General features: G+C 31.6%; 2 protein-coding genes across 2 annotated transcripts; both read left to right on the top strand.

Moving 5' to 3' along the window:
* The first annotated feature begins 13,734 nt into the window (after positions 1–13,734).
* LOC103578000 (uncharacterized) lies at positions 13,735–17,227 on the top strand. The gene is made up of 2 exons (XM_053741701.1): positions 13,735–13,845; positions 16,664–17,227. The coding sequence occupies exons 1-2, from the start codon at positions 13,735–13,737 to the stop codon at positions 17,225–17,227; spliced, it is 675 nt and encodes a 224-aa protein (XP_053597676.1).
* Positions 17,228–22,095: 4,868 nt separating this feature from the next.
* On the top strand, positions 22,096–23,310 carry Vlf-1b-2 (very late factor 1b-2, bracovirus particle protein). The gene has a single exon (NM_001414865.1). It carries the CDS (start codon positions 22,161–22,163, stop codon positions 23,151–23,153), a length of 993 nt encoding a protein of 330 aa, NP_001401794.1. The 5' UTR covers positions 22,096–22,160; the 3' UTR covers positions 23,154–23,310.
* The last annotated feature ends 3,161 nt before the right edge of the window (positions 23,311–26,471 follow it).

Below are 26,471 nucleotides of genomic sequence, written 5' to 3' on the forward strand. Positions count from 1 at the left end.
TAATATTTAGTTTTGGTTTAAATTATTAACAATAATACCTGGTTATTACCGAAAATACAATTTAAAATCGTGATATTTGTTTCCCCTGGGGTTAATTTGTCACACAATAATCGCAGTATGAGAATAAATTATTTATATTCAATTCAAGAAATAATAATATAACTTAAAAAATTGTTTACGCTCAATTTAATAAATCATAATATAATTTAAGTTAATTGATGTCATTAATTTTTTAAATTAAATAAAAGAAATAATTATTTTAGTCGAATTCATCTAAGTAATAAATAATAATAATATTTTTACTATTTTTATCTCTCAACACTTATGAGAGAGAGAAAGATAGGAAGTTTTATCCTCACTCACACTCAAATAATCAATTTTTCTCTTTTAAATAATTTATAATAAAACTAAATAATAATTTTCACCACTGGGGGTAAATAAATTAATCAAAATGAAAAAAAAAATAAAACTACTTAATTATTTCAAATAATAATAAATATAAGTAACATTGCTTAATATTCTTACAAATATTTTGAGTAAAAACAAAAATAATTTTAATACTTTGGGAATTTTTCACCCTAGTTTGCTCAAGTACTGTAGGCTCACTATAGACATATATATCTATCGATATATCTATATTCACCGGCAACGTTTAACAACCGCTGTATATATACTTATATATATATATATATATATATATATATATATATATATATATATATATATATATATATATATATATATATATATATATATATATATATATGCATATACACCTGGATATTTTCAACAAAAGAAAAAAAAAGGTTAATTTCTAATGTTTAATTGTAACCGTTTATCATGTATCAATCAGCTTGTAATTATAAACAAAGTAATTATATCCTCCGCGGCAACCAACACAACTACCAGGGGAGGTTATCACGTGGAAAATATACACGGCGAAATGAATTCAAAGTACTTACTCAAAATAATCTTCAAACAATCTAATCCAAACAATCAAACAATCATCCGGTGAACAACAACTAAATACTACTACTATAATATATAATTCACCAGAGTGTTTATAAAACTTGTACATAATTTTCAATTTACTTAGACAGCGTCTATACGCAATGCTAGCCCGTATTTTCTGATTTAATTACTCTATCCTCCACCTGTCGGTCGTCGCCCTTATTCATTATTATCATTATTTTTCCTAGCCCTGGGCCTAGTTTTAAATTAAACTATAAATTATAAAAATAATTTCGCGACACCTGAATGATACATCGATAATTATTTAAGTGCATGAATTATTTATTCATACTATATGCCTATTTTCATCTTATCCAATAATTTAAATAATAATTATTTAAGATCATAGAATTGACGTTGGGAATATAGCCTAGGTATTGATATTTCCCCTACTCGGTGGTCAGTATTTTTCCCAAAACATCAAATGACATCCATAATCGGATGACAAGTTTAATTAAAATAATATGTGAACCAAATGTTGGGGCATAATGTCACGCTGGATTATGCATCCAATCTGTTTCAAAATCCTAAACAACAACTTATAACTAACAAAAATCAATTGTTTATATTTTTAAATTATAAATAAAATTCTTTCACACACGTGCTCTCTCATACGCTGCGCCCATGCGCCAACACTGTGGACGGACTGCTGTCTCAACCGGCGAAATGGCGGAATGCCCGCGCAACGATTTAAATTCACACGTAAAATTAAAATATTTAACTTACAGCTAATTTAATTTAAACAATTTTGAATCGTTACGTGACAAAGTTCTATAAAGTCACAAGGTTATAAAGTTTATAATGATCATAAACGTTAAAAGTTGGATTAAATAAATAAAAGGTTGAAATTGTTAATTAAAATAATAGAATTATTTATCAATTATCCTCCCTCATCCTTCTCTTACAATTAAATAATTTACACCGACCCTGACGATCCAAGATCCAGCTCTGGGAGGCCGTTATCACTTCCAGTGTCGCCCTTGAAAAAAAAAAGAATTTAAGGACGACTAGAGTAACAGCATAGCCCTGCTATAGAATTTTATAGGAAATTTTATTTCCTTCAAAAAAAGCCCTATGAGTCAAGTCGCTAAAGTCGATAGTTTTTGAGTTATAGTCATTTTGATAATTTGAAAAATATAATATTAATAAGAAAAAAGACAATTGCTATTTTATTTTATAAATTGTTAAAGCTCCTATAACTCGGAAGCTATGGACTTTAGTGACTTGACTAATAGGGCTTCTTTTGAAGGGAATAAAATTTCGATAAAATTCCCATTTACATGTTTGATGCGCATTCATTACTTTACGTTCTGCAAGCCAATAAAGGTGAATTTGATACGAAAAATGACTTCCTCAGCGGACATCAGTGAATCAGCTAGAATTACAGCTAAGTTACTATGGGCACTTTTGAAGAACACCAAATGCCCCACAATTTGCGACCAAAACCGCGTCGATATCATAAAACGTAGCTGAGTATTAGAAAGTTAAAAAAAAAAGTAATTTAATTTACGTGTATTTTAAATAGGAAACCTTTGAAATCAAATGGAAAGTACTTAGGATTGGAATTAAGAGCTCAAACTTGGCAGGAATTTTTGTTTTAGCATAAAATACAATATTTTGCTTGATGTGCCACAATAAAAATACTTTCGCCGAAAACGAAGCACCCTAATAAGTACTTTGCGTTTATATTGCAATTTTGAGATAATGATTTTTATATGTATGATAAATTGTATTTTATTTATTTTTAAAGTATCTCAGTTCGTAAAAGTTTTTATAATCACTTGTTAAAATATATTTCGGTTTAATATAACCAAGTTTATGCCAAATTCATAAACAGATATTTTCTTATATCTGAAGTAATTAAAGAGTACTGCAGAGTAATTTTCTCGATTTTTTTTTTTTTTTTTTTAAAAGAATTATTTAAGTCGGATGATCTTATATTTGTTCAAATATCCATGGAATGGGTAGTTGAATAAGTATACAAAAGAACTGTATGAATTATACACCTCAGATCAATATTAGGTGTTCCTGAGAGTAATCCCTTTATGTAAATGTAAAGCTTGATTTTTGATTTGAGTATGAGCTGAGGTAGTTACTATGCACTTGGGCTTGCGTCTATGACGTAGCATAAAATACGGTAAGAGGTCATACTATAGTTTGTCAGTTACATTTCGGTAATAAGATAATATACTAAATCGAAAAAGGTTCTCAACTATACATTTTCAATTTTCTATGAATCATGGAAAATATTGAATATTTATTTTTAGATATTTTTCCAGCGGTTCTCAATTTATGAGTTTACAAAATTTTAGGTACTTTATATATTATTTTTATTGTTTGCGAGTACAAAGAAATATTATCACATAGAAATTGACGGTATTTTCGGACAAGTTATTTTACATGTACTTGACATGGTCAAACGATTGCTTATCGTGTATCCAGTGCACGATAATTTGACTGGTTTGTTTTATTCACCAAAGGCGATAATTATTTTTTTATAGATCACCAAAGTGATCTGGAACTGAAGTTCCATGTATCCAAGTTTATTTGCCTGAAGGGGTTATGTTTTAAATGTTTTCAGTATTACTATTATTTTATTACCTCGGACATAAGCATGTGAGATCACTTGCTTTAGTTCAATATTTTCCGACGAATCGGATATTAAATTTATGTATGTATTTTATAATGTATAAGTAGGACTATAAGTTTTGTGGATAAGCCATTGAATTATTATCAATAGATGCAGGTGTTGAGACTACGGTGAAGCCGATATGAAAGTATTTTACTGATAGTAATTAAATGTTTATAGCTTCGAACGGAAAAGCCGTTTGGATTATAGATTTATAAATAAGGATCATTGATAATAATATTTAATTTGACTCTTTCTTCAATTTATATTTTAATAGAACACATATCAGGAATCCCGTCAATTCCTAGATATTTGTACGACTCTCCGGCGTCAAGATGGTCAATGACGCTCCCATCTACTAACTCGATACTTTCACGCAAATCAGAACACTTACCCTTCACCAGATTAACGACCGCGCACTTGTTCAACCCAAAAGCCATGCCGACATCCCGGGTATACTTCCTTACGATATTCAAGGCTGTCTGAAGGTGTTCCTTATCAGGAGCATACACCTTCAGATCATCCATGTAGAGTAAGTGGGTGATCAAATACTTCCGATCAGTTGGAGTGCCCACTGAGTATCCACGGGTGCGGCGTAGCGCAACAGATATTGACAGCAGTGAGCAGTGATCGGCAGTATCGATACTTTGGTTAACGATATCGATAATATTATTAATTTTTTCAAAAAATTAGGAATTAAGGAAAAAATATTGCTAATTTTTTTCAAAAATTAGTAATAAGCCAGAAATTATCACTAATTTTCTATGAAATAAAAAAATTGGCTAAAATATATTGCTAATTTTTTTCAAAAATTAGTAATTAGACAGGAATTATTACTAATTTTCCATAAAATTAAAAAATTATCAAGAAAATATGACTAAATTTTTTTTAAAAATTGATAATTAAACTGGAAATATTACTAATTTTGCTCAAAAGTTCATATTTAGACTGAAAATATTTCTAATTTTTTTTTAAATGAGTAATTAGCAAGGAAATATTGCAAAATATTTTAGCGAATCAATAATTTGTAAAAAATATATCTAATTTTTTCTAAAATTGATGGTTAACAAATAAATATGACTAATTATTATACAAAAATTAGTAATAAGTTGAAAAATATTGCTGACTTTCTGAAAATATTATTAATAATTATAAAAAATGTTGGAAAATCCAAAATTGCACACCTCAATCGCTCATTTTATTTTTAATCATTACTTTTGCACGAGTCATGATGGGAAGCATTAGAATGTGCTTTACGATCGAAAAATTTTTTTCGCCTTACTTCGGCATCTATTTTTAAATTATTATACCCTTGTTAGTACACGGAATTGAGATATTTTGCATACTATTTTGAAGCAGGGTTGCGAATTCTTTAATGAGAATATTTGCAACTCCAAATTCAATTTTTGATCCGTAATTGAAATTATATCAAATAAAATTACGAAATTGATTTTTAATTCAACAACTTGAATTGAAAAATTGAAAAATTAATTTTAATTTAGAAACGTGAGATTAAATATTAAAAAATTAATTTTAATCCAGAGACGTGGGATTCAAAATTTAAAAATTGATATTTAATCCTTCATGAGAGATTCAAAATTGAAAAATTAATTTAAATGTACACACGTGGGATTAAAAATCGAAAAACTAATTTTTTATCAGACAAGTGAAAATAAAAATTAAAAAATTAGTTTTTAAATTGACACGTAGGTTTAAAATTTCAATAATTGATTCTAATTCAGAAACGTGAGATTAAAAATTAAAAAGTTACCTGTTAATTCAAATACGTGGGCTCAAAAATTAGAAATTACTTTTTAATTAAGATACGGTTCGCAATCAGATAAGTAATCAAGACAAAAATTTTGACAGCACTTATAACGGGAAAGAATACTGTTTTACTTGACCTTCAAGTTTGAATATTTTTGAACTTACTCTTGATCATCGGATATAATAGAATTTCAAATAAAAAGATCATTCATAGTTGAGACATTCAAGAATGAAATGTTTTGAATAATTTTCAGTGTAAACAGAGAATTTAAAATTAAAACAATACTAATCCGATGTTCGAAATTTAAAATTTTTTATTCAATTTTTGATACGAAAATAGAAAATTAAAAAACGGAATGTAAATTTTTAATCTCCTCTAGCTATGGCTAATTAAGATTTTTGATTAACTCCTCAATTATTAATTATGGTATTTGAGATTAGAAAGTAATTTTTTAGTCTGGTTTTCCGAATTGAAATTGTTCATTTAATGTTTTATTTTGAAACGTAGATTTAAAAACTAAACTATTCCATTTCAACAATATTTTACGAATGAAAAATTAAATTTTTAATTTTTAATTCAAAAATGTAGGATGAAAAATTAAAAAATTATTTTTAATTCAAAGATATTGGATTAAAAATTTTAAAAATATTTTGAATTCAAAGATATTGAATTAAAAATTAAAAAATCATTTTTAATTTGTTGTTTTTGGATTATGAAACATAAAAAAAAATTTAATTGAAGCACTAATGCAATTATAAATTTAATGCGCTATTTGCCACGTTGTCTTGAAGATAATTTAATGGAGATTAGTTCCATACTAAAAACGGGAAAAATATCAAAAAAATAGTTTAGAAAAATTTCCTGTCCGTCAAGTATGAAACCCGTATACATGATAACTTGCGAAAAGATCTAGTAGTTGAATCATATTGCATGCCTCGAGCGCGAAGCGCTGATGCTATGCTCTATACCCGCCTGAAAATGAAAATCTCGATTTCGTCATATTAAATTGTTTCTAAATTTATAAATACACTTAAATGATACAAACAAAATATGTTGTTATAAAGAAAAATGATTAAACAACAGATTTTATACATTTTTACGTCGACTTATTACGATTTCCTATAAATTTTCTGTTTTTAGTGACTTTTAGCATTAAATTACTCAGGAGTCATGGGCTAGTAAACACTATAACTTTCGAAGAATACAATTTCTCAACTTAATTTTTCTTAATATCTTTGTATAGTTGATGCAAAGACCTCTCTTGAAAATGACAGCTAAATATCGTATGGTTTAATTATAATTCATATTTTTAGATAGGCAACACATGACAATTTTTACTCTTTGAGCAGCCATATTACTTATTTTTTTAAATATACATTTATTTCAAGAGTGAACATAGCCAAGATAGTTTTTTTTACTTATCGTTTCCTATGCATCGATTATCTTTCGATAGTATCGGTAGATGACACGAAGTATACCTATACAAAAGTATACATATTAGCAGTTGGCGTTTCTTAGGTAAAATGGCAGGCTATTTAAAAACTTATAATCTAATTGTTTTTAATTAACAGTCGATACAAAACATATGTTAAAATTCAAAATAAAATAACGGTTTTCAATGAAAAATTGTTGTATGTGTAATAAACTTTTAACTCACTTGAGTATTATGCACATAAATGCTCAAGGCATGCACTTTTGGATTTTCAAAACATTTTTTTTTTTTCTAATTCTTTGAAATATTTGTAGGTTTTCTGTTACGAATGGCTAAATAACTCATTGTCGTTTAATTACAATCAATAAAATAAAAAAAAAGGTGTGTAACTATATACATATTTATATGAAAAAGTAAAATAGATTGTGATATATCTATACACTATACGTACATTTATTCCACCAGGAGCTTTTGCACATTACTGTCCTAGTACAGCTGTTTTTTTTTTTTTACTAATTGGTAAGCCTGAATATTTTCAATTCAATTTAAAAAAATTTTTTATTTATTTACATATATATATATATATATTTTTTTTTTATTAATTGAAGTGTTTTGAGTAGGCTCTTTTATAATTTAAAAAAAATACTATTATAATTAAAAAAAAAAAAACCCAACAACAACAATAAATTTTAATGGAAGAAAATTGTATATATTTTAAATTTATTCGTGCTTCCCGCCATTTTTTTTATTATTATTTTATATTAAATGACAGTTATGAGTCGTGCACTTTTGGATCTTCCAAATTTTTTTTTTATTATGAATTTCTATTCAACTTTTAAATTATTAATTTGATTTTTTTATTTCTTAATTCCAGTTTATTTTTTTGTTATTTAAATTTTTTCTAAATATTCCGCATTCTTGTTGTAGATGTCGCTCTTTTGTTTCTTTTCAATCCTACTTTTTTACGCTAGTGCTGCTGCCAGTAGTTGATGGGGAGATAAAAAGAAAAAAAAACATTTACTTTTGTAATAATAACAATAGTAAAAATAAAAATGGCAGCTTAATTTTTCGTAAAAAATCAGTTTTATTGTTTTATTTAACTACAATTAAACTAGACGGATTGAGATTGTGATTTTCAATAGGGTTCTTGTGATATCGATAATACAAAGAAAATAAAAAAAAAAAGTTAGACCAATTAATTGTGTCTATCGAGAGTTATTTGGTTTACTAAGTTTCATACAGGACAATTGACGACTCGTGTCACTGGGATTAAAATAATTAATATTTAATTAATGGAATAATCAATCGACTTAAGGCTGGGTCAAAATTATTCTTTAGTAAGTCGTCTTCGTGTTGGTATACAATTTGACTCATTCCATTGTAATCAAAAGAGTATAGAGAAAATTTAATGTGAGTGAGTGAGTCAAAAAATTTAGAGCGATCACATAGCACCCTCAGCGCTTTCGCGCTTGAGGTGTGCAATATAATTATAAACTATGGGAATAACATATCGATAATTTTTGTTGTGAATGAGTGTAAAAAATGGACTCGGTATTTTTCATTTATTCGTTAAATAAGAAGATGTTTAATTATTACTGAAAATTAACAAAAATTTTGAATGCTATAATTATTTTCTACTTAACTTATTTGAAAAAATTTATCGAATAAGTTGGGCGAAATATTTCAACTTTGTTTGTGTGAATTTATTATTTTCTCTACTTGAATTATTATTTTTCCAATGATTGAGATAATTTAGAGTAAAAGTCCATCAGTAATTTTTAATTCTACATTTTATATTCTATAATTATATTTTATCTAAATTAATAAAGAAATTTAACCGACGGATTTGAAAAATTGATGTATTTTATCTTTTTTTTCCTGTTTCCCGAAATTTTAGCTTTTTTACTCTTAATTCATTTATTATTTTTCAACTGAGTTTATTTTATGTTAAAATATATGTGGTTTTTTCCTATAAAAATTATGTTGCTCCGTAAGCGTTTTCTGTCATATAAACTCGAAAATAAAATTTTTTATTATGAATCACACTTTACCTATATTTCTTTACATACCTTCGGTAATTTATTAATTGGTTTTTGGTGGCGCTTTTACCACGTGATTTCATCTGACACGTTCATATTTCAAGGTAAACTTAACTCATAGGTATTTAAGCTATAGCTTAATCTTCCTTATCAGCTATAGATTATTTGTACAAGACGTGATTGCATACTAAACGTTTGATTAGTATTATAAATTTTTTGATTAAAAAAACACTGACAGTGTTAAAGATATGTTAAGTTGAATTAGCTATAATTAATGTATAATTTATATATATAAATCAATAATTATTACTTGTAAGTTATAGTTTCTCTTCGTAATATAAATAAAATATATTAATTTTCGAATTTGTTTTTTACTGTTCTAAGTTTCGAAATAGCTAACTAACAAATCAAAAAATGCTGAGCAATATTTTTTTTCCTTATTTCTCATTCCCAACAGAAATTATTTATATGTTATCCCTAGTTTTCAATCATATTTTATAATTATTACTAATATTTTCAGAAACTCAGCAATATTTTTCGGATTATTACTAATTTTGGTGATATAATTAGTCATATTTTTTTTTAATTGAATTTCTTGAACAATTAGTAATATTTCTACTAACTATTAACTTTTCAAAATATTTTGCAATATTTCTTGGCTAATTACTAATTTAAAATAAAAGTTAGTAATATTTCCAGTTAAATTATTAATCTCTGAAAAAAATTAATAATATTTTTCTACTATTTACTTATTTTCAAACGAATTAGTAATTTTTTTCTACTAATTTTTTAATTTTATAAAAAATTAGCAATGATTTCTGGCTAATTACTAATTTTAGGAAAAAATTTGTAATATTTTTTTGTTAATTATGTACGTCCGAAAAAATTAGTAATTTTTTTTTTTGGCTAATTTTTTAATTTAATGGAAAATTAGTAATTTTTTTCTGATAATTATTCAATTTTCTGAAAAATTAGTAATATTTTCTGGTTAATTACTTGATACGTTTTCGGAAATTACCCCAAATTAACTAAAAATAAAATAATTTTTAATTATTTAATTTTATCCAGGTTTGGCCTCATTAGAGTGTCTATAGACCCCTGGTGGGCCGTGGTCGTCGATTATTTTATTAATTATTTATTTTAATTGGTTTTCTTGATTTAAAGTATTTTCGTTGCCGGTTCCAACTCCTTTTTTTTATTATAGCAGCAGGTGAATGGATAAAAAATCGGCAAGAAATTTGAAGGAAACCCGAACTGCTGTTGAGCGCTCAGGGTTATAGGACAGGATCGAACTGCTAGTAAGCGCTCGTCCCTGGGTATTAATAGGGCTATGGATAGGTCATAGTGTAAGTGAAAATATTGGGGTGCCAATTGGCACCCCACAATAAGGTTGAATTAATTGAGGTTTATTAATTACTTATGGCGAATAGAGGTTCAAGCTCCATGAGCTCTCTCGTAAGACTGACTATTTAGTCGTTATGAAAAATATAATAGAGCTAACATAGTTGACAAAATATTGACGCTGCATCTCAGGTTCCATATGAAAGAATCGTCGCTGCCCGGGTCTCATGCGTCGTCATCTGTTTAGACTATCCGCGAGCCACGTCGATTCCTTTATCGAAAAAGATTTTCGCTACATTGTTGGTGATGACAATCATAATATCGCCAACAAAGTAACGATTTATTAATTTATTATTCATTTATGATTCTAAGAAGTGTCGAACCGTTTATTCGCCCACCGTGGCGAAAAAATAATGCGAGACTTCAAAAAAAAAAAATTTTCGAAAATTTTTATTCAAATTTAATTAGAACCAGAACGCAACATACTAATTTAGGGAAAATTAGTAACATTATTATGCTAATTATTTATTTCCGAAAAAATTAGTAATTTATTTTTGGTAATTTTTCATGTTATATCCGGCTTGCCGCCCATATTAAAGGGACCTCTTTGCCGCACTCACTGTAAAGTGCAGTGTTAACAATTTTAGGTACAGCAACATCGGCCAACACCTGGTTGCACGTCGGCAACGTTTATCCAATCAGGGAATGACACTTAACTGTATTCTAAGTTCATCCAATTAGATGTTCTAAATTATTCCCCCCAGAACCGCAAACCGAGGTGAGAAAAACAACGAACACCAACCTGCGGCAGCCTATGACGCTTGAGAAGTTAATGTATCTTCCTTGCTGGCCCGCATGAGTTCTATACCGTGTTACGTTTAGGCAACACTCTTTTTCTATTTTCTATTTCTCTTAAACCGAATTGTTCAGTTTCATGAATAAAATCTAAACAGTCAAGTTACTATAAAATCCCACGGGAAGATCGTCTCGATATTGCACTTGAGGAGGCGTGGCAAGTTGCTTGTTACCGTAAAATTTCTATTGAAAATTGTCTTTTCAAAATTATATTTTCCTATTCCAAAAATCACCTCACACGAAGTGATTTTTACAATAATTGTTAAGTGTGATAATAGCGATTCTCGTCCGAGCGAATTGCTGGAGTCGGAGATTTAGACTGAACTCATATGAGCTAAAGACTCAATAAATTCAAAGTGTAAAAGCCATAAGTTAAGTTTAATAGTTAAGTGTAAATCCCAGAGATTTAAGTTAAAGAAAGAACTTTCGTGTCAAGGACAATATAATATCTTGTGAACTGAGTACGGCAAGCCCATAGGGAAATTATTCAATAAACATACATCATTGGGAATACCGGCATATTAGATTATTTCTAATATTAAAACCACATCTCTTCTTCCTGGACCAAATCATCTTTCGACCAGAGACCAACAGAAGCCGTTCACGAGTGTAGTAGTCCAAAAACCATCTTGCAAGTAAGCACCAAACAACGAAAGGGAGATGAAATTATCAATTTCTCTAACGCATAAAATCCAAATTCTACATCGAATGCACAGAGAGGCCCCTGCAGGGTTTATCGTTCGAGTTCTCACTATAAAAATAAAACCTAGAGCTAATTCTCTTGGAAAATTATCCTGTTTGCCAGGTGCCTCCCACTTGAGGCCCACGCGACCGTTTCCAATAATCAATTATTTATTATTGAATTGAATCCGGACATAACATTCAATAAAATGGAAATCTAGTAATTTTTTCCAGCTAATTATTTAATTTTATTGAAAATCGGTAAAATTTTTTGGCTAATTACTAATCCGTGAAGAAAATTATTAATATTTATTTGTTAATTCTAAATTTTTTTTTTAAATTGAAAAATGGAAATAGAAATTTTTTTTTTGCCATCACTGGCAGTGAGATACAAAACAGCAGAGAGCTCATAGAATCTCCCTGAACGATTCCTTGTTTGTACTGTACAATTTCGGTTACACGTTTGTCGTTGCCACATGAAATGTGAAATCGTGTTCACCAAAGCTGCAGCGTACGCCGAATGCATCCCACTGTGTCGTGATTGTCCCCAAGGCATTTGAGCAAAAAAAAAATAAGCTCATGAGATGTTGAGTCAAATGCCTTGCGGTAGTTAATCCAGGCCATTAATAGGTTACGCTGATAGTAGATCGCATCTTGAATAACACAACAATCTACTAACAGATTCTCTTTGCAACCTGACAGGCTTCTTTTACTGCCACGTTGTTCGTATATCAGCTGCCATACAGAGTCTATCTCCTGCAGAATGCGATTATTCATGATTTTAGTGAAAATCTTATAAACCGCATTCAAACAGGTGAAAGGCCGGTAGTTCTTTAGGTAAGACAAGTCACCTACTTAGGGATAAGCACGGTTCGCCCTTCTACAAGCCAACGTGAAATTGGTTCATTACCTCTGATGAACGCTGTAAAAATCCGGGCCTCATGACTATGGGTAGATGTTAGTTTCTTCCACCAAAACAAGTTTATGCCCTCTGGACCCGGATCAAACCAGTTCTCACCATCATTCAGAGCTAAACGAACTTCTTTCACGCTGACTTCAGGGCTCTCATCAGCATTGAGAGAGCTCTCATCAGCATTGCCGTTGCGATGTTGTCGACAAAATGCCTCGAAGTCGTTGAGAGCTGGAGTTCCACGATTCACGTTCGGTTGATCACCATACAACTCGGACCAGAAAGCTTCTACTCGCTCGATGGATGGGGGATCGCCAGAAACAGATGTCTTAGGTGCCAGAAAGCGTGAAGGACTTAACCAAAACAAAGAGTTATTAGTAATCCGCTTCAGCTTTTTCTCTAGTGACTTTCTAGCCGTCACTAGAGCCCGCAACCTGTTAAGGGAACCTTCTTCGATGTAAAAACGGTTCTCCTTATTCAATGTGTGATGCTGGTATCTTAGTTGAGCCGCACAATACGCTTTATTACGTCTTCGCAAACGATTGGAGGCTGATCCAGTCTACAAGAAGTTGTACCTCGACTTTCTCAAGGAGTATGAAGACTTCGGACACATGAGGCGAATAAAATTAAAGAATTTACCACCAAACAGCTACCTGTTGCCTCATCATGGGGTTCTGAAAGAGCAGAGCACTACCACCAAGCTCAGGGTTGTATTTAATAGGTCCTAGAAAACGAAATCTGGCGTATCAGTCAACGAGATACTTCATGTGGGCCCCAAATATTCAAGTCGACATGAGTGACGTACTTTTTCGCATCCGCTGCCATCACTTTCTATTCACTACTGACGCAACTAAGGTGTTTCGTCAGATTGCAGTTGATAAGAAAGATCATTATCTACAGTGTGTACTCTGGTTTGATGAAGATGACATCCCAAAAGTATTTGCACTCGCTACGGTTATTTATGAAACTACATCAGGTCCATATCTCGCTGTGAGAGCGCTTTTACAACTCGCGAAGATGAAGGAAATAAATTTCAAAAAGCTGTCAAACTGCTAACCAATATCCGCTATGTTGACGACAACTATGGAGGCGCAGACGAACTCGTTGAGCCAATACAAGTTGCTCTCGACACAAAAAATATTTGTGCTGCAGGATGTTTCCCGATTGCAAAGTGGGCAAGTAATTCAACAGAATTACCCTCTCAAGTCACTCCAGTTGAAACCCAAGAAGATACACCAAGAGAACTTGGGGATACTACAGTAAAAGTGATCGGGTTAACCTGGAATTCAGCACAGTATAAATTCCAATTCGGCTATTCGCTTCCAGAAGCATGATCAACTACTAAACGCACTATTTTATCTGAAATTACTTGCTTGTTTAAACCATCGGGGTTTTTGGCACTAATTATCGTGAGAGCCAAGATGTTCATGCAGAAGTCCTGGCTGCAGAAGTTCGACTGGGATACTACGGTATCACCGTTGTATTTTCAAGAATGGAATTTGTTTCGAGATTAACTACTATTATATCCAGACAGACAACATATAATTCAGTCCCACGGCGGAATGTGGTTGGTGCTCAATAGCCCTTATGGCTCTCCATTGGTGAAAACTGAAAATAAAACTAAAAACAAACCAAAAGTCCCATCTGGAGATATCCTGAATCTCCCTGGACACGCAGCTCTGCTCAGGCTGGGTTAGAAATCCTAGTTGGGCGCCAGTTCGTGTGCCCCACGAACAAATTCAAAATAAAATACAACGGAAAAAATGAAAATAAAAATAAAAATAAATGACAGGGTAGCAGTTTCAGATTTTAGGAAAAGGTAAGCAAGAAAAAGATAGCAGTAATTTAAATAAATAAATCTAAATAACTACCGGGTTGATGACCATTTGTTTCAAATATATTTTAAATTACAAATCAAATAATCAATTGTATCGCACAATCAAATAAAACAATATCAGGTATAAAGTAATAATAGTTCACTTACAAGAAATAATACTGGTATGCGTATACAAATAAAAAATATATTAATAAAGAATAGACAATACATCTCTTGAACACAAAATAGTTATCGCATGCAAATAATAATATCACTCGCCCGTGATATTTCCAAAATAAAACTAAAAATAATAATCTCAAAATAATCTTTAAATATTTCCAGTAAATACTTTTATAACTTTCGACTGGTAAATATTACGCAGTATTCATAATAATAGTATTATCAGAAAATAATAGATATATTAATAATTATTAAAATCAATAATAATTATAAACTCTTGTATTACTCACACATGATAATTTTAAATAATATAAAACGCAAGAAATAATAATTATAGCAGTAAATAATAAAGAAAGATAACCAAATATTTATCACAATCAATATTTGGTAATGATAAAATAATACTGAATAATTTCACTTATTGTATTAGTATTTACTGGGCACAATATATTCACGCATTCTATTATATGCTTATGAAAAATATTAATTCTCAGAATGTACTATCTCACTCTCACTCATATGAGACTACAAATGATCACCAACTCGGATATCAAATTACACGCCACTGTATTAGCCACAAAGTACTGACAGTTTACGTGTTATTTAACTTCCTTGGTTGCCCGTTAATACGGTAAATGTATTTTCCTTTTTGCTTTTTTACCAAAATACTCAAATAATGCTACTGGATTTATATTGTTTCCTCAAAATACCAAATGGCGTCAAATGTACAATTATTAATGCAACAGAAGCACACACGCTACTTTTACAGAGACTATCCCACGTCTGACCATGACAGCACGTGAATCTCATGCCGGCACCTAGGCCGACGCCATTTTGTCGTATGTCTCACTTCGACCACTGGAGATATACAACTATCGCATGTTATTTCTATACAGTACCACCAACATAATACATGACTTGGGCCGTATAATTTATCCAGTTCCCGACGCTAAATGATCAGTTGCCTCTTTCATAAAAAATTATTAATATGATTTAAAAATAAATCAATCAATGATTTATTCACCAACCTAGTAGATTTATTCATAATAAATAAATTTACTGATGTCAACTGTTGCGTTGACGAGCATGCACCAATCAGCCAAAATAATCATAAGCATATAAATAAAATGCGCGACTATTTCTCCCAGCGCTGCAACAATCGAATAATATGCTTAAATTACTCAGTAAATTTTCCTGAGTTCCACACAATTCATACCTAGGAAATCATTTAAATGTTATTAACGCCACAATTAAAACAAAAACTTATAAATAAACAAAATAATTATGATAACAAAATATCGGATGAGACGTGTGAGCAGCGTGTGCTGCCCTCTGTTGCTCACCGACCCGATTCGAGACTGCCGCGATATTTAAATATCGTGACACTTTATATAGAAATTTTTCTGATCACCTCAGATCGTAACACTACATCAGATCTCGAAGATTCAGATACCTTGCTGGAATCATGTAAAAAATGGTGTATCAATCGGATTATATGGATTCTCTGACGCTTCACAACTTGCTATGGCTGCTGTTCTTTACTTGAAAGTCACCCAGATTCACACCCGCTATACACGCTACTGGGTAAATTCTCTGTCGTCATCGTTACTTCACAAGCTAGGAATCTGTCTACGTGCCATCGCTAAATTTAAAAAAGTGCCACAGTCCACACTGGCCACACTACTCTCTACAGTTGACCTGAAACTCGCTAAGACGTTGCTGATAAAGTATACTCAAAGTCAGTACTTTACGCAAGAGCTACAGCTATTGAACGATGGTGATTCTTTACATCGAAATCATCATCTCGCTAAATTGATTCCCTACGTCGACTACAACGGAGTACTCAGAGTCGGCGGTCGCTTGAAGAATTCACTGCTGGATGATGAACAAAAAAATCCAGCCATCTCACCAAGATCATCACACTCAAGTACGCTATTAATTGATCATTCGAATCCAAGGACATTCCACCGATAAACTTAATTGATTTTTGCTGACTTACAGAGATCTGTCTGGATAGAAGGTGGTCGAGTTCTAGTCAGATCACACATTCTTTGCTGCGTCGTGTGCACGAGACATAGAAGTATTCGAGCACAGCAATTAATGGGACAGTTGCCATCCGCTGGAGTAAAACCATCTAAAGCTTTCGTATACACTGGAATAGACTACGCTGCGCCAGTAACACTCAAGACTTTTCAAGGTCGAGGTGCCAAAACCTCTAAAGGATGGATCGCAGTTTTCGTATGTCTCGCTACGTCCGCTATACATATCGAAATTGTCACCAATTACTCTACTACCTTTGTTGCAGCATTTAGAAGATTTACTAGTCGTAGAGGCGCCTGCAGTACCCTATATTCAGACTGTGGTACAAATTTTGTAGGAGCAGACACCACGCTAAAGGAAGAATTCGCAGCAGGATCGATACAGCTAAGAGAACTTCAGTATTTACTCACTACAGATGGCACAGGCTGGAAGTTCAACCCACTAAGCGCTCCCCGCTTCGGTGGCAAACGGGAAGCAGCCGTCAAGTCAATCAAGTTCCATCTTATACGAACTAGTGGTGAATAGCTATTGACTTTCGACCAACTCGCTAAATATCCTGTAGATTTAACCGCTCTAACTCCTGGACGTTTTCCCAATGGTGAACCGTTAATTGCTGTACCAGGACCCTCGTAACAAAAAAACAATACAGCTACGTTCTCACGCTGACAGCAACTACAACAAATGTTCCAAAAATTTTGGAGTACATGGTCATCGGAGTATCCACAACGTCATCAATCAATATCTAAGTGGCATCATCCACAAAATGACATCAAAATGGGCTCATTAGTCTCGCTGACTGATGAGAGATTCCCACTATCGAAATGGCCACTATCACCAGTACTTGCATTACGTGCAGGCAGAGATGGCCTGACTCGAGTAGTCACACTGAAGACCGTTACCACATAACTTGTTCGACCAATCGCTAAGTTGTGTGTACTACTATTTCACTCTCTAGATGACAATCCTGTCGACACTGTCGCCAGCGGTGGGAAGAATAGTCAGTCACGAGCTTAATGATTTTGAAAAGCTTCGTGTACTTTCGCTACGTTCGGGAGTTGCGAACTCGCTACTGACTTCAAGGTCAAAATAGTGCCGGGTCACTCGCTATTTGGACCCGGTACATACAATTTCTGGCTCATGGCCGTGTCAAAACGCCATGAGAACTCGCTACAAACCGGCCAATCAGATAATTCATCTTATATGAGCAGGCCAGTGATAAGATTCGCCTTATACCAAGTGCTCAGCAGGCAATGAGGAAAATTCATTATCAACTACTTCCTGTTGGCGCGCTTTTAAGCCAATGGGAAAATTCATCTCATGCAGCGAGGCTGCCACGTTACCACCAAGTGCTAACGACGATTCATTGACGATTAAAACCGCTTAGCTAAATAAATCAATTCTTGTGAAATATAATCCTAAAACAGTTACGCTAAATTATCCTTAATATTTAGATAGCTTACTGAAGCTGCTATTTATTGACAATAAATTGATTGATATTCGCGTGTAATTAATTACTAATTCATTTTCCGTGAAACTAACTGCTATTGACCACGTGTCGAATTTATACGTAATTCTTTTTTCTTTAGTTTGCATTCGCTATCACGTCATTGTTAAGTCGCAGCCACTTTAATTGTTAAGTTTCTCACAGCTTAAGTGTAAGTAAGTATAAATAAATAACTACTTTATTTATTGATAAAATTTGTGTAATTTTTAATTGTTTAAAAATCCCTAAACCAGATACTCTTAGTTTATTCGCTCATTTGACAGTAGTATAGATCGCATGAACGAATATCTGTCCATCTAGTACGTGAGAACCCAAGACCTCTTGCACTTAGACTTTTCGTTTATGACACCGACTTACTGACGCCAGCAATCGTACCGGACAAATATACCTACCTGAGCGTTGACAACGTTATAGAATTAAGTCGTACTGTCCCAAATAAAAATGGTACTAATGGGATACACGTACCATAGGTTACTCTCATTCTGTATATTTCATCAGTTTTTCACTTAACGAACTTTTAAATTCATGTATTGAGACAAATCGCTTTTTGTCTTCGCGATTTTCACCAGCAACCACCAGAATTTGCGGGTTGAAACCTGGCTTAGGCTGGCCTCTAACAAATTTTTATTTTACTAGGACAGTGCAATGAACTAAGATTCTTGCAAAGCAAAGACCGGCACTTATTCAAACTCGGCAACGTATGTAAAAACTCACTAACTTATTTCACGGCTTATAATTTGTAGATAATTTTCTTATTGATGATGGACTTATCAATTTTTACTTAATTAATATTACTTTTTAAGAAACTATTTAATAATTCTTACCAATAACATAGAATAATAAACAATATGAATAGTGATAGATAGAGTGAAAGGAATTAATTAGAAAAATACAAGTTTTATTGCCAATTATAATAAAATTCAGTTACTTACAATAAACGTTTCCGCAAGATACAATATCGGGTTTGTCCTGGCATACGCGAATAATCGGTATATCATTTTCTATTAACCTCAAAAAAATAATTGGCGTTCTTAAATTCACCATTCAGTCAACAGTAGCTGGGCGTCCGAACCGGACATGGGGTCGATAGATACCTTAATGATGTCAAACCCTGAACCTTTAAATTATTAATATAAATTTATTTATATTTTTAATTATTCTGAGGTAATGCAACCCATAATGTAACATTGGTGCTATGACCAAGATGACATCGGTTATAGTGAAGGTTAATTTTATTTGAACAATTTATTATTGAGATAAATTAATTGATTAAAATTTCTAATGAACCAGATAAAATTCAATAATTTCAATTTAATCAGTGATTTTAAGATAAACTTTATTGAACTGTGCTGTGCTTTTGTGCTAAGAAGATCTTATATTGTGAATTACCAGTGCAGTAATAACTTTTTTTGGATTAACCGCTGGACTTCGTTAAATAAGTATATACCAACATTGACTTCGAATTTTCATTTACATGCGAGTGACATTTTTCCTTCGGAAGGTGCCCATAATTCAATAACACTCATAACCGACTACCAATAGTGTTATCGATTAACTATCTGATTACTAAAAATTAGAAACGATCATTACTAACTAAATATTTCAGTTGAAATTTTTTTTTTTTTTTAATTAGATAAAAGTGTTGCTACGGACCAAAATAACTTAGAGTTATGATTTTATTTTCATCGATCATGAATAATAAGTGTTGCTACGAACTATAGACTATATTGTGATTGTATTGTGAAAATTAACGCGTTATGGTGGCATACAAATCTTTTTGAATAATTTACTGGAGATGATTGAAATTATTTGTTTTAAATAATAATAATAAAATTTTGAGATAAATAATTTAATTAAGTATTCCATAGATTCATCAAGCAGCAAATGTCAATTAATGTTTCAAACGTCTGTCACTGACCTCGAATAATATAACTACGATATTTTCATAAAACATAAATTTTAAGTACCATAATCCGATCTTTGAGTCATATTTATATTAAGCGGTTTTATTGGAGATTACTCATAGTTTTTAGAGTGGTCAAAATTTACCTCCTTATGATTTTGGAAGGAATTTGGTTTATGTAAAGTCACTTTATTAATAATAGAAGTCGCACCGAGTTTATTAAAGCGCCGCGACTTACTTAAGTCGGAACGTATTACGTTCTGGCTGTAATTATATTTGAATAAAAATTTTAAAATTTATTTTGGTGATACATAATAAAACTGATGAAAAATTCTTCAACAGAGCAACTACAGCGGATAAGCGATTTCCGCGAACACCGCCGTGGTCTGTAGTCTTAACTCATGACAAGGCATGAGACCCGGGCCTCGACCACGTTCTCTAGGGTAACCTGAGATGATTTACTTCTCAGGATATTTATTATTTATTAGAGAAATTAATTGTATCAATATCAATAGTTATTTAGTATTGAAGAGTGATTTTTATATTTGGCTGAAAATTAATCATTGGAGACTTGAGTTTTGGCGAGATGGAATTGAGTGTGAGTCGAGAGTGGTCACCGTTTCTCTCTCTCTCTCTCTCTCTCTCTCTCTCTCTCTCTCTCTCTAACATATAGAGAGACAATCCAGCATATATATATATACATATATATATATATATATATATATATATATATATATATATTATTATTATTATTATTTACTGAAATTTGACAGAATAATTATTTTCTTTTGTTTGAATTAACAATATTATAATTTGTTAATTTATTAATTATATATTGAATTCATTAATTTTTTTATTTGGAATAATTTCGTTTATGACTTCCACTCCCAGAGTTGAAATGGTTATTAATTCAAATTGTTTAAGGCAGAATAGCTGAAAATTATTAATTATTATTTACACTTAACCTAATATTGTAAAAAATTTGAATTATCTTATATTTAAGGCAACCAATAGCTATCAGGTAAATTTAATATTTATTTTTCTGGATCTGTCCCATTGTTTCCACTTTATTCTCTTTACTTATTCACTATAGCTATTATTTATAGCTATTATTTCTAAATATTCCATACTAATAATTTAATTTAATTGTTTATCCGCCTTATCAGCAAACTGCTCACTCGAATTTATCCTCTCGCGAATTTCCCCTTGAATAAAAAATTTTGTTTTTTTTGGATAAACGGTACGGTGACCTCGTGCACTAACCCAACCTGAGGAGCTGCTTCATGCACCACAGTTATTTATTTATAATTTATAATTTATTATTTTATTATCAAACACAATTTGAATATTTATTAGAATTAAATGTCACGAAAATCAAAACCGTCTGCGTTATATAATTAAATGCGCACATACGCTATTTATTGGCTAGGAGGTGTCGTTAAACTTCCGGCGAGAAAGGGATAGCGTACGCCGCGATTCACGGCTGAATCGTTATATGATACCTTATTGACCTTCTCTCTACAATTCTTACGGTTGTGTATTGCATGCGTCCTACGTTTGCTGATCAAGATCTTACAAACTTTTTTGATTTGAAATGGAATGACCCACCTATAATATATCTCATTATTATATACAGATGCTCTAAATAAAATACTGGTCATCTATTTTTTCTCTTATTTTCATCTTACATTTATGACCTGTTGCAATTTCTGAGCTTCAAGTTTAGTCGGGTAACAGTGAATATCACAGTGCGAGTATGACCAAGAGTTGTGGATTGTTGCTTCTCTCATTACTATACGCACGTTTTTGAGGTACTTCGGTGTCAATGCCTCCGTCAATTTGTCAAATTACCTACCATCCTGGTTTCAAAATTCAACTCTATCAATCATATTCCCATAAAAAATTACTTTTTTTTTATCCTATTCATTTTTTTCTATGAGAATAATAGGATTCATGATAATCATTTTTATTTAATAAAGTATAATACTATATTTAGATAATGTAATTATAGTTGGAAACAAATTGTGTTGGCTATATTATTTGAATCAACGATGTCAGTTTTAAGTTCAATTGATAATAGTTCATTACAAACATCACGTATTGAAACTCAATTGCCTTTGATACATAACAATCAATGCCTGTTGCGCCAATATCGAGAAATGACAATAGAAACACAAAAAATACACAAAGCAAAATTAGCGAAACTAAAAATTGAGATCTCACAATTAAATAATTCAAATATTGAAGAATACTTGAATAAAATCAAAATGGATGGCCGTTCTAGTAAAGAATTGTCAAATAGCTATGTAAATGCGATATATTCTACAGTCAAGTTATTGAATCCATCCCTCACGAAAACTGCAAGTGAAATGAAATATTTACGGCGAAGCCGAAGAGTTCCTGTTGAAGAATATTTAGACACTGTTTTAGGTGTTAAACAGTTAATAGAAAAGATCAAGCAATACACTGAATCGTTTATTAATATTGACGAAAGAAAAATAGAATCACGACGCAAAATCGATACGATCATAGCTATAACAGTAACTATGTTGACGAATCTACGTACAACTGAATTGTTGCAATTAGAAATTAAGCATCTTTATCAAATTGCTCAGAAAAAACCGATCACTTTAAAATTGTCTTATAACAAAGAGCAAAGAATTGATATACTATTAACAGAGACAATATCGAGTAGTATGTATAAAAATATTATTAATATGGTTTTAAGTCGTGAAATATGGTGTGACAATAGTTTTAACAACACTAGTCAAATTAAGCAGTCATGTATCAAACTTATTTCTTGCAAGAATGATACTATTAATAAGACGTTTTCGGAATTTTACGTACAAATTAATAGTAAAAAACCAAAACTGACTTTAGGCTTAAAAACGATTCGCTCCTGTAATTCAACTCGATTGGTACAACACATTGACGGTTCACGCTCACATACGATGGATGAATCTATTTTTGACTTGAATTTGAATGAATATATAAAATTGAACAAATACAGTATATTAAACGGTATTGCTTATTCAAATTTATAGACTTCACATGTCAACAAAAAAATTATTACTATTTAAACGCTCTGTAGATAAATACGTGGCATATAACTTTTGGAATAAAATGATCTAAAATTGTTAAATTTGATTGGAATTTCTAATCGTTTTAGATGACGTGAATTAAAATTTCAAGATTTTTTTTCGTAACCGTTGAACAAATTTTCATATCTGGACATTATGTTGCAGAAATAAACTCTGAAACATCATTGAAAAAAATTCAAAATGGATATTAAATCTGAGGTAACTCTATCTGTCTGAGTTTTGAGAAACCTCCTTCGCAATTCGAAAAATAGCAAGACCATTGATAGTTATGTAACATGAATTTTATTCCAATCGATAAAGACTCTAATTCATAATTTTAACTTTGACATCAATTCATATCTGATAGAAATTACTTCTTGTTGCACATTCTCTTTCAATGATTTGTTAACAATAAAGTACTAGATATTATTCACACGCTCTTTTGTGTCGTGAAAAGACGATATATTTTTTAGACCAGTTATTTTGCTCCTAGGCTACCTAAAACTCAGTGCTATGAGGAATTGATTTTTTCATTTGAAATATCTAAGAATCGAGACATTAAAAAATGAAGAAGTTATAAAAATCAATGAATTAAAAATTTTGTTGTCAGCAAAAAAACTGGACAATAATTGGTACTGCGGGCCAGCCCAAAAACTTCCCGCCGTTTCTGAGCTCAAGGAGCTTGAAAAAACTCATGCATGTGATTGTATATTCATGAGATTTTCAAGCTCAGACAAGTTACGATTTATGTTACAGTTTTAAAATTTTAAATCTAAAAATAATTAATGCACAAACATTTTTTTAATTTTTCATAATTATGTTCAGTAAAATAAATTTATTCAGGGGAAATTCAATGTAAGTTATAACAATGAATATTTAAGGGGTTTTAGTGGTTTCGTACGTTTCAGAAATCGATTTTTTTTTGCTTTACTTATAGTCAAATATTCCAAGAATATTGTCCCAAAAATTCAACTCAATCAGAGTAACCTTTGCGTCTCCCTCTCCTTAGTTAAAAAAATTATTTTTTTATCCAATTTTCAGGGGGGCCTGCTTGCCCCAAGGAGCTTTGTCACCCCCTCCTCCACTAACAAGGAAACGATGTCAGGGTGCCCCCCTTCAATTTCAATATAACTGAGATATGTTGTTCTCCGTCGAAATCTCAGAGATGCGTACTTTTTTTTATCGGTGGAAAAACATATCCAAGGGGTGAAATCACCCATCAAAGTTCAGGCTCAAAAGGTGAGTTTTGCAAGTTTCGCATACTTACAGTTTGAATAATCGAAGGAGACTAATGGCATCATTTTCGGAGTGAAAAATTATGGAAAGTGCTATTGATGTTGTAATAAAAAAAACATTGAACAAAAGTTATAAGAGTTAAAATTAAAAAAGCGTCTATTAAAACAAAAATAGCCAATGGATTCCGTAAAATGAGTAAATAAACAAAAATTGATCTGGTTTAGGCGTAAGGAATTAAGAAATTAAAAATTACACTGGTTTTATCGAGAAATAAATTAGAGATTTATTTACACTATATACACTGAAAAATTGTAAGACTTACATTTAATAGCGAATGCAACTGAATTTAACGTGATAGCGAATGCGAAATTCAGGAAAATATTTACATACATAAAATTGAGACGTGGTCAGAGCGGTTATAAATGCGGTAATTATTTGTAATATAATTATAAATATCAATCAATTTACTCTCAGTGAATAGCAGCCTTAATGTACTGACTGAATCTTGAGAGAAATTAGCGTAGCAGTTTGGATTTATCGCACACGATTTGAATTATCAAAGTAATTTTTGAACAGAAGGTAGCAAGTAGCAAAGCACGTTGTAGAATAATTATTACTGGAAGCGTCGTTGAGTCGTTATGGACGCTTGGTGTTGACGTGGCAGCCTTGCTGCATATAACGAATTTTCCCATTGGCTTAAAAGCGCGCCAACAGGAAGTAGTTGACAGCGAAGCCTCTTATTGGTAGACCAATATAAAACGAATTATGTGATTGGCCGACTTGTAGTGGGTTCTCAAGGCGTTTTGACACGGCCCTGAGTTAGAAATTATATGTACCGGGTCAAAACAGCGAGTGACCCGGCACTATTCTGACTGTCAAACAGTAGCGAGTTTGGCAACTCCCGGACTTAGCGGAAATCCCCGAAGCTTGATTCAAATTAATCATGCTCATGACTGAACAGATTCTAACGAAACCAATGGCTAGAAAAACCATAATTCAAAACTTTTCTCCAAATTCACAGAAACACGTAAAACCAAGCTGAGAGCGTCTATTTAATCGTATATAAATAATTTCGATCGTAAAGTACACTCTGATGCTTCGCATCATAAATCTTGCAAAATCGAGCATTTTCAAGATGTATGAGAAGTCGCATTTTTCGACTTTTTATGGCCAGACAACACAATTTTTGAACTTTCTTTCTGATCGTTAAAAACATGTCCAACCCAGCTCGAAACGGCTATTTAGACATTTCGAAACAAGAAAAAGCATATCTAAGAATTTTTGAAAAAGTTGCATTTGTCGACTTATCTGGTCTAGATAACTAAATTTTTTAATTTATTTCTAATTGTAACCTACACGTAAAACCAAGCTTAGAACGTCTATCGTATATAAACAAAATAGAGTATTTTCGAGAATTTATGAAAGGTCGCATTTTTCGATTTTTTAGGTGTAGAGAACGTGATTATGATATTTGGTTCCTAATCGTTAAAAACATGTTGAACCAAGCTTAAAACGTCTATTTAGACGTTTTAAAACGAGATAAAGCATTTCTGAGAAACTTTTAAAAAGTTTCATTTTTCGACTTACCTGATCTAGATAACGTGATTTTTTAACTTTGTTCCTGATCAATAAAGCATTTTTCGACATTTTATGGCTAGAAAAACCCTATTTCAAAACTTTGCTCCCTATTGTCACAAACAAATTGTTACGACGACTCGTACAAGTAAGAGTAGTAGTCTAATAAATGAGAGTGTTAACACAGCCTTACCTGTAAGTCCTCAAATGTACTAATGCCAAAAACTCTCTGTATTATGGCACATAGTACTGTATTCTAAGTTATAGTGGTAAACTTAGGAGCATGAACACACAAAAATATATCAAGTTTTTCATATTCAAATGCAAATTCTGTACAAGTTATATGTACAGACAATGTACAAATGAAAGAAAATATTTTTCGTAATGCTATATTGGAAGGTATCCACCTCCATATGCTAGTATGATAATGAGCCGAAAACAGCAACACATTTTTCCGATGGCTCGTACTTG

This window comes from Microplitis demolitor, chromosome 9 (assembly GCF_026212275.2).
Source record: "Microplitis demolitor isolate Queensland-Clemson2020A chromosome 9, iyMicDemo2.1a, whole genome shotgun sequence".
Lineage (NCBI taxonomy): Eukaryota > Metazoa > Arthropoda > Insecta > Hymenoptera > Braconidae > Microplitis > Microplitis demolitor.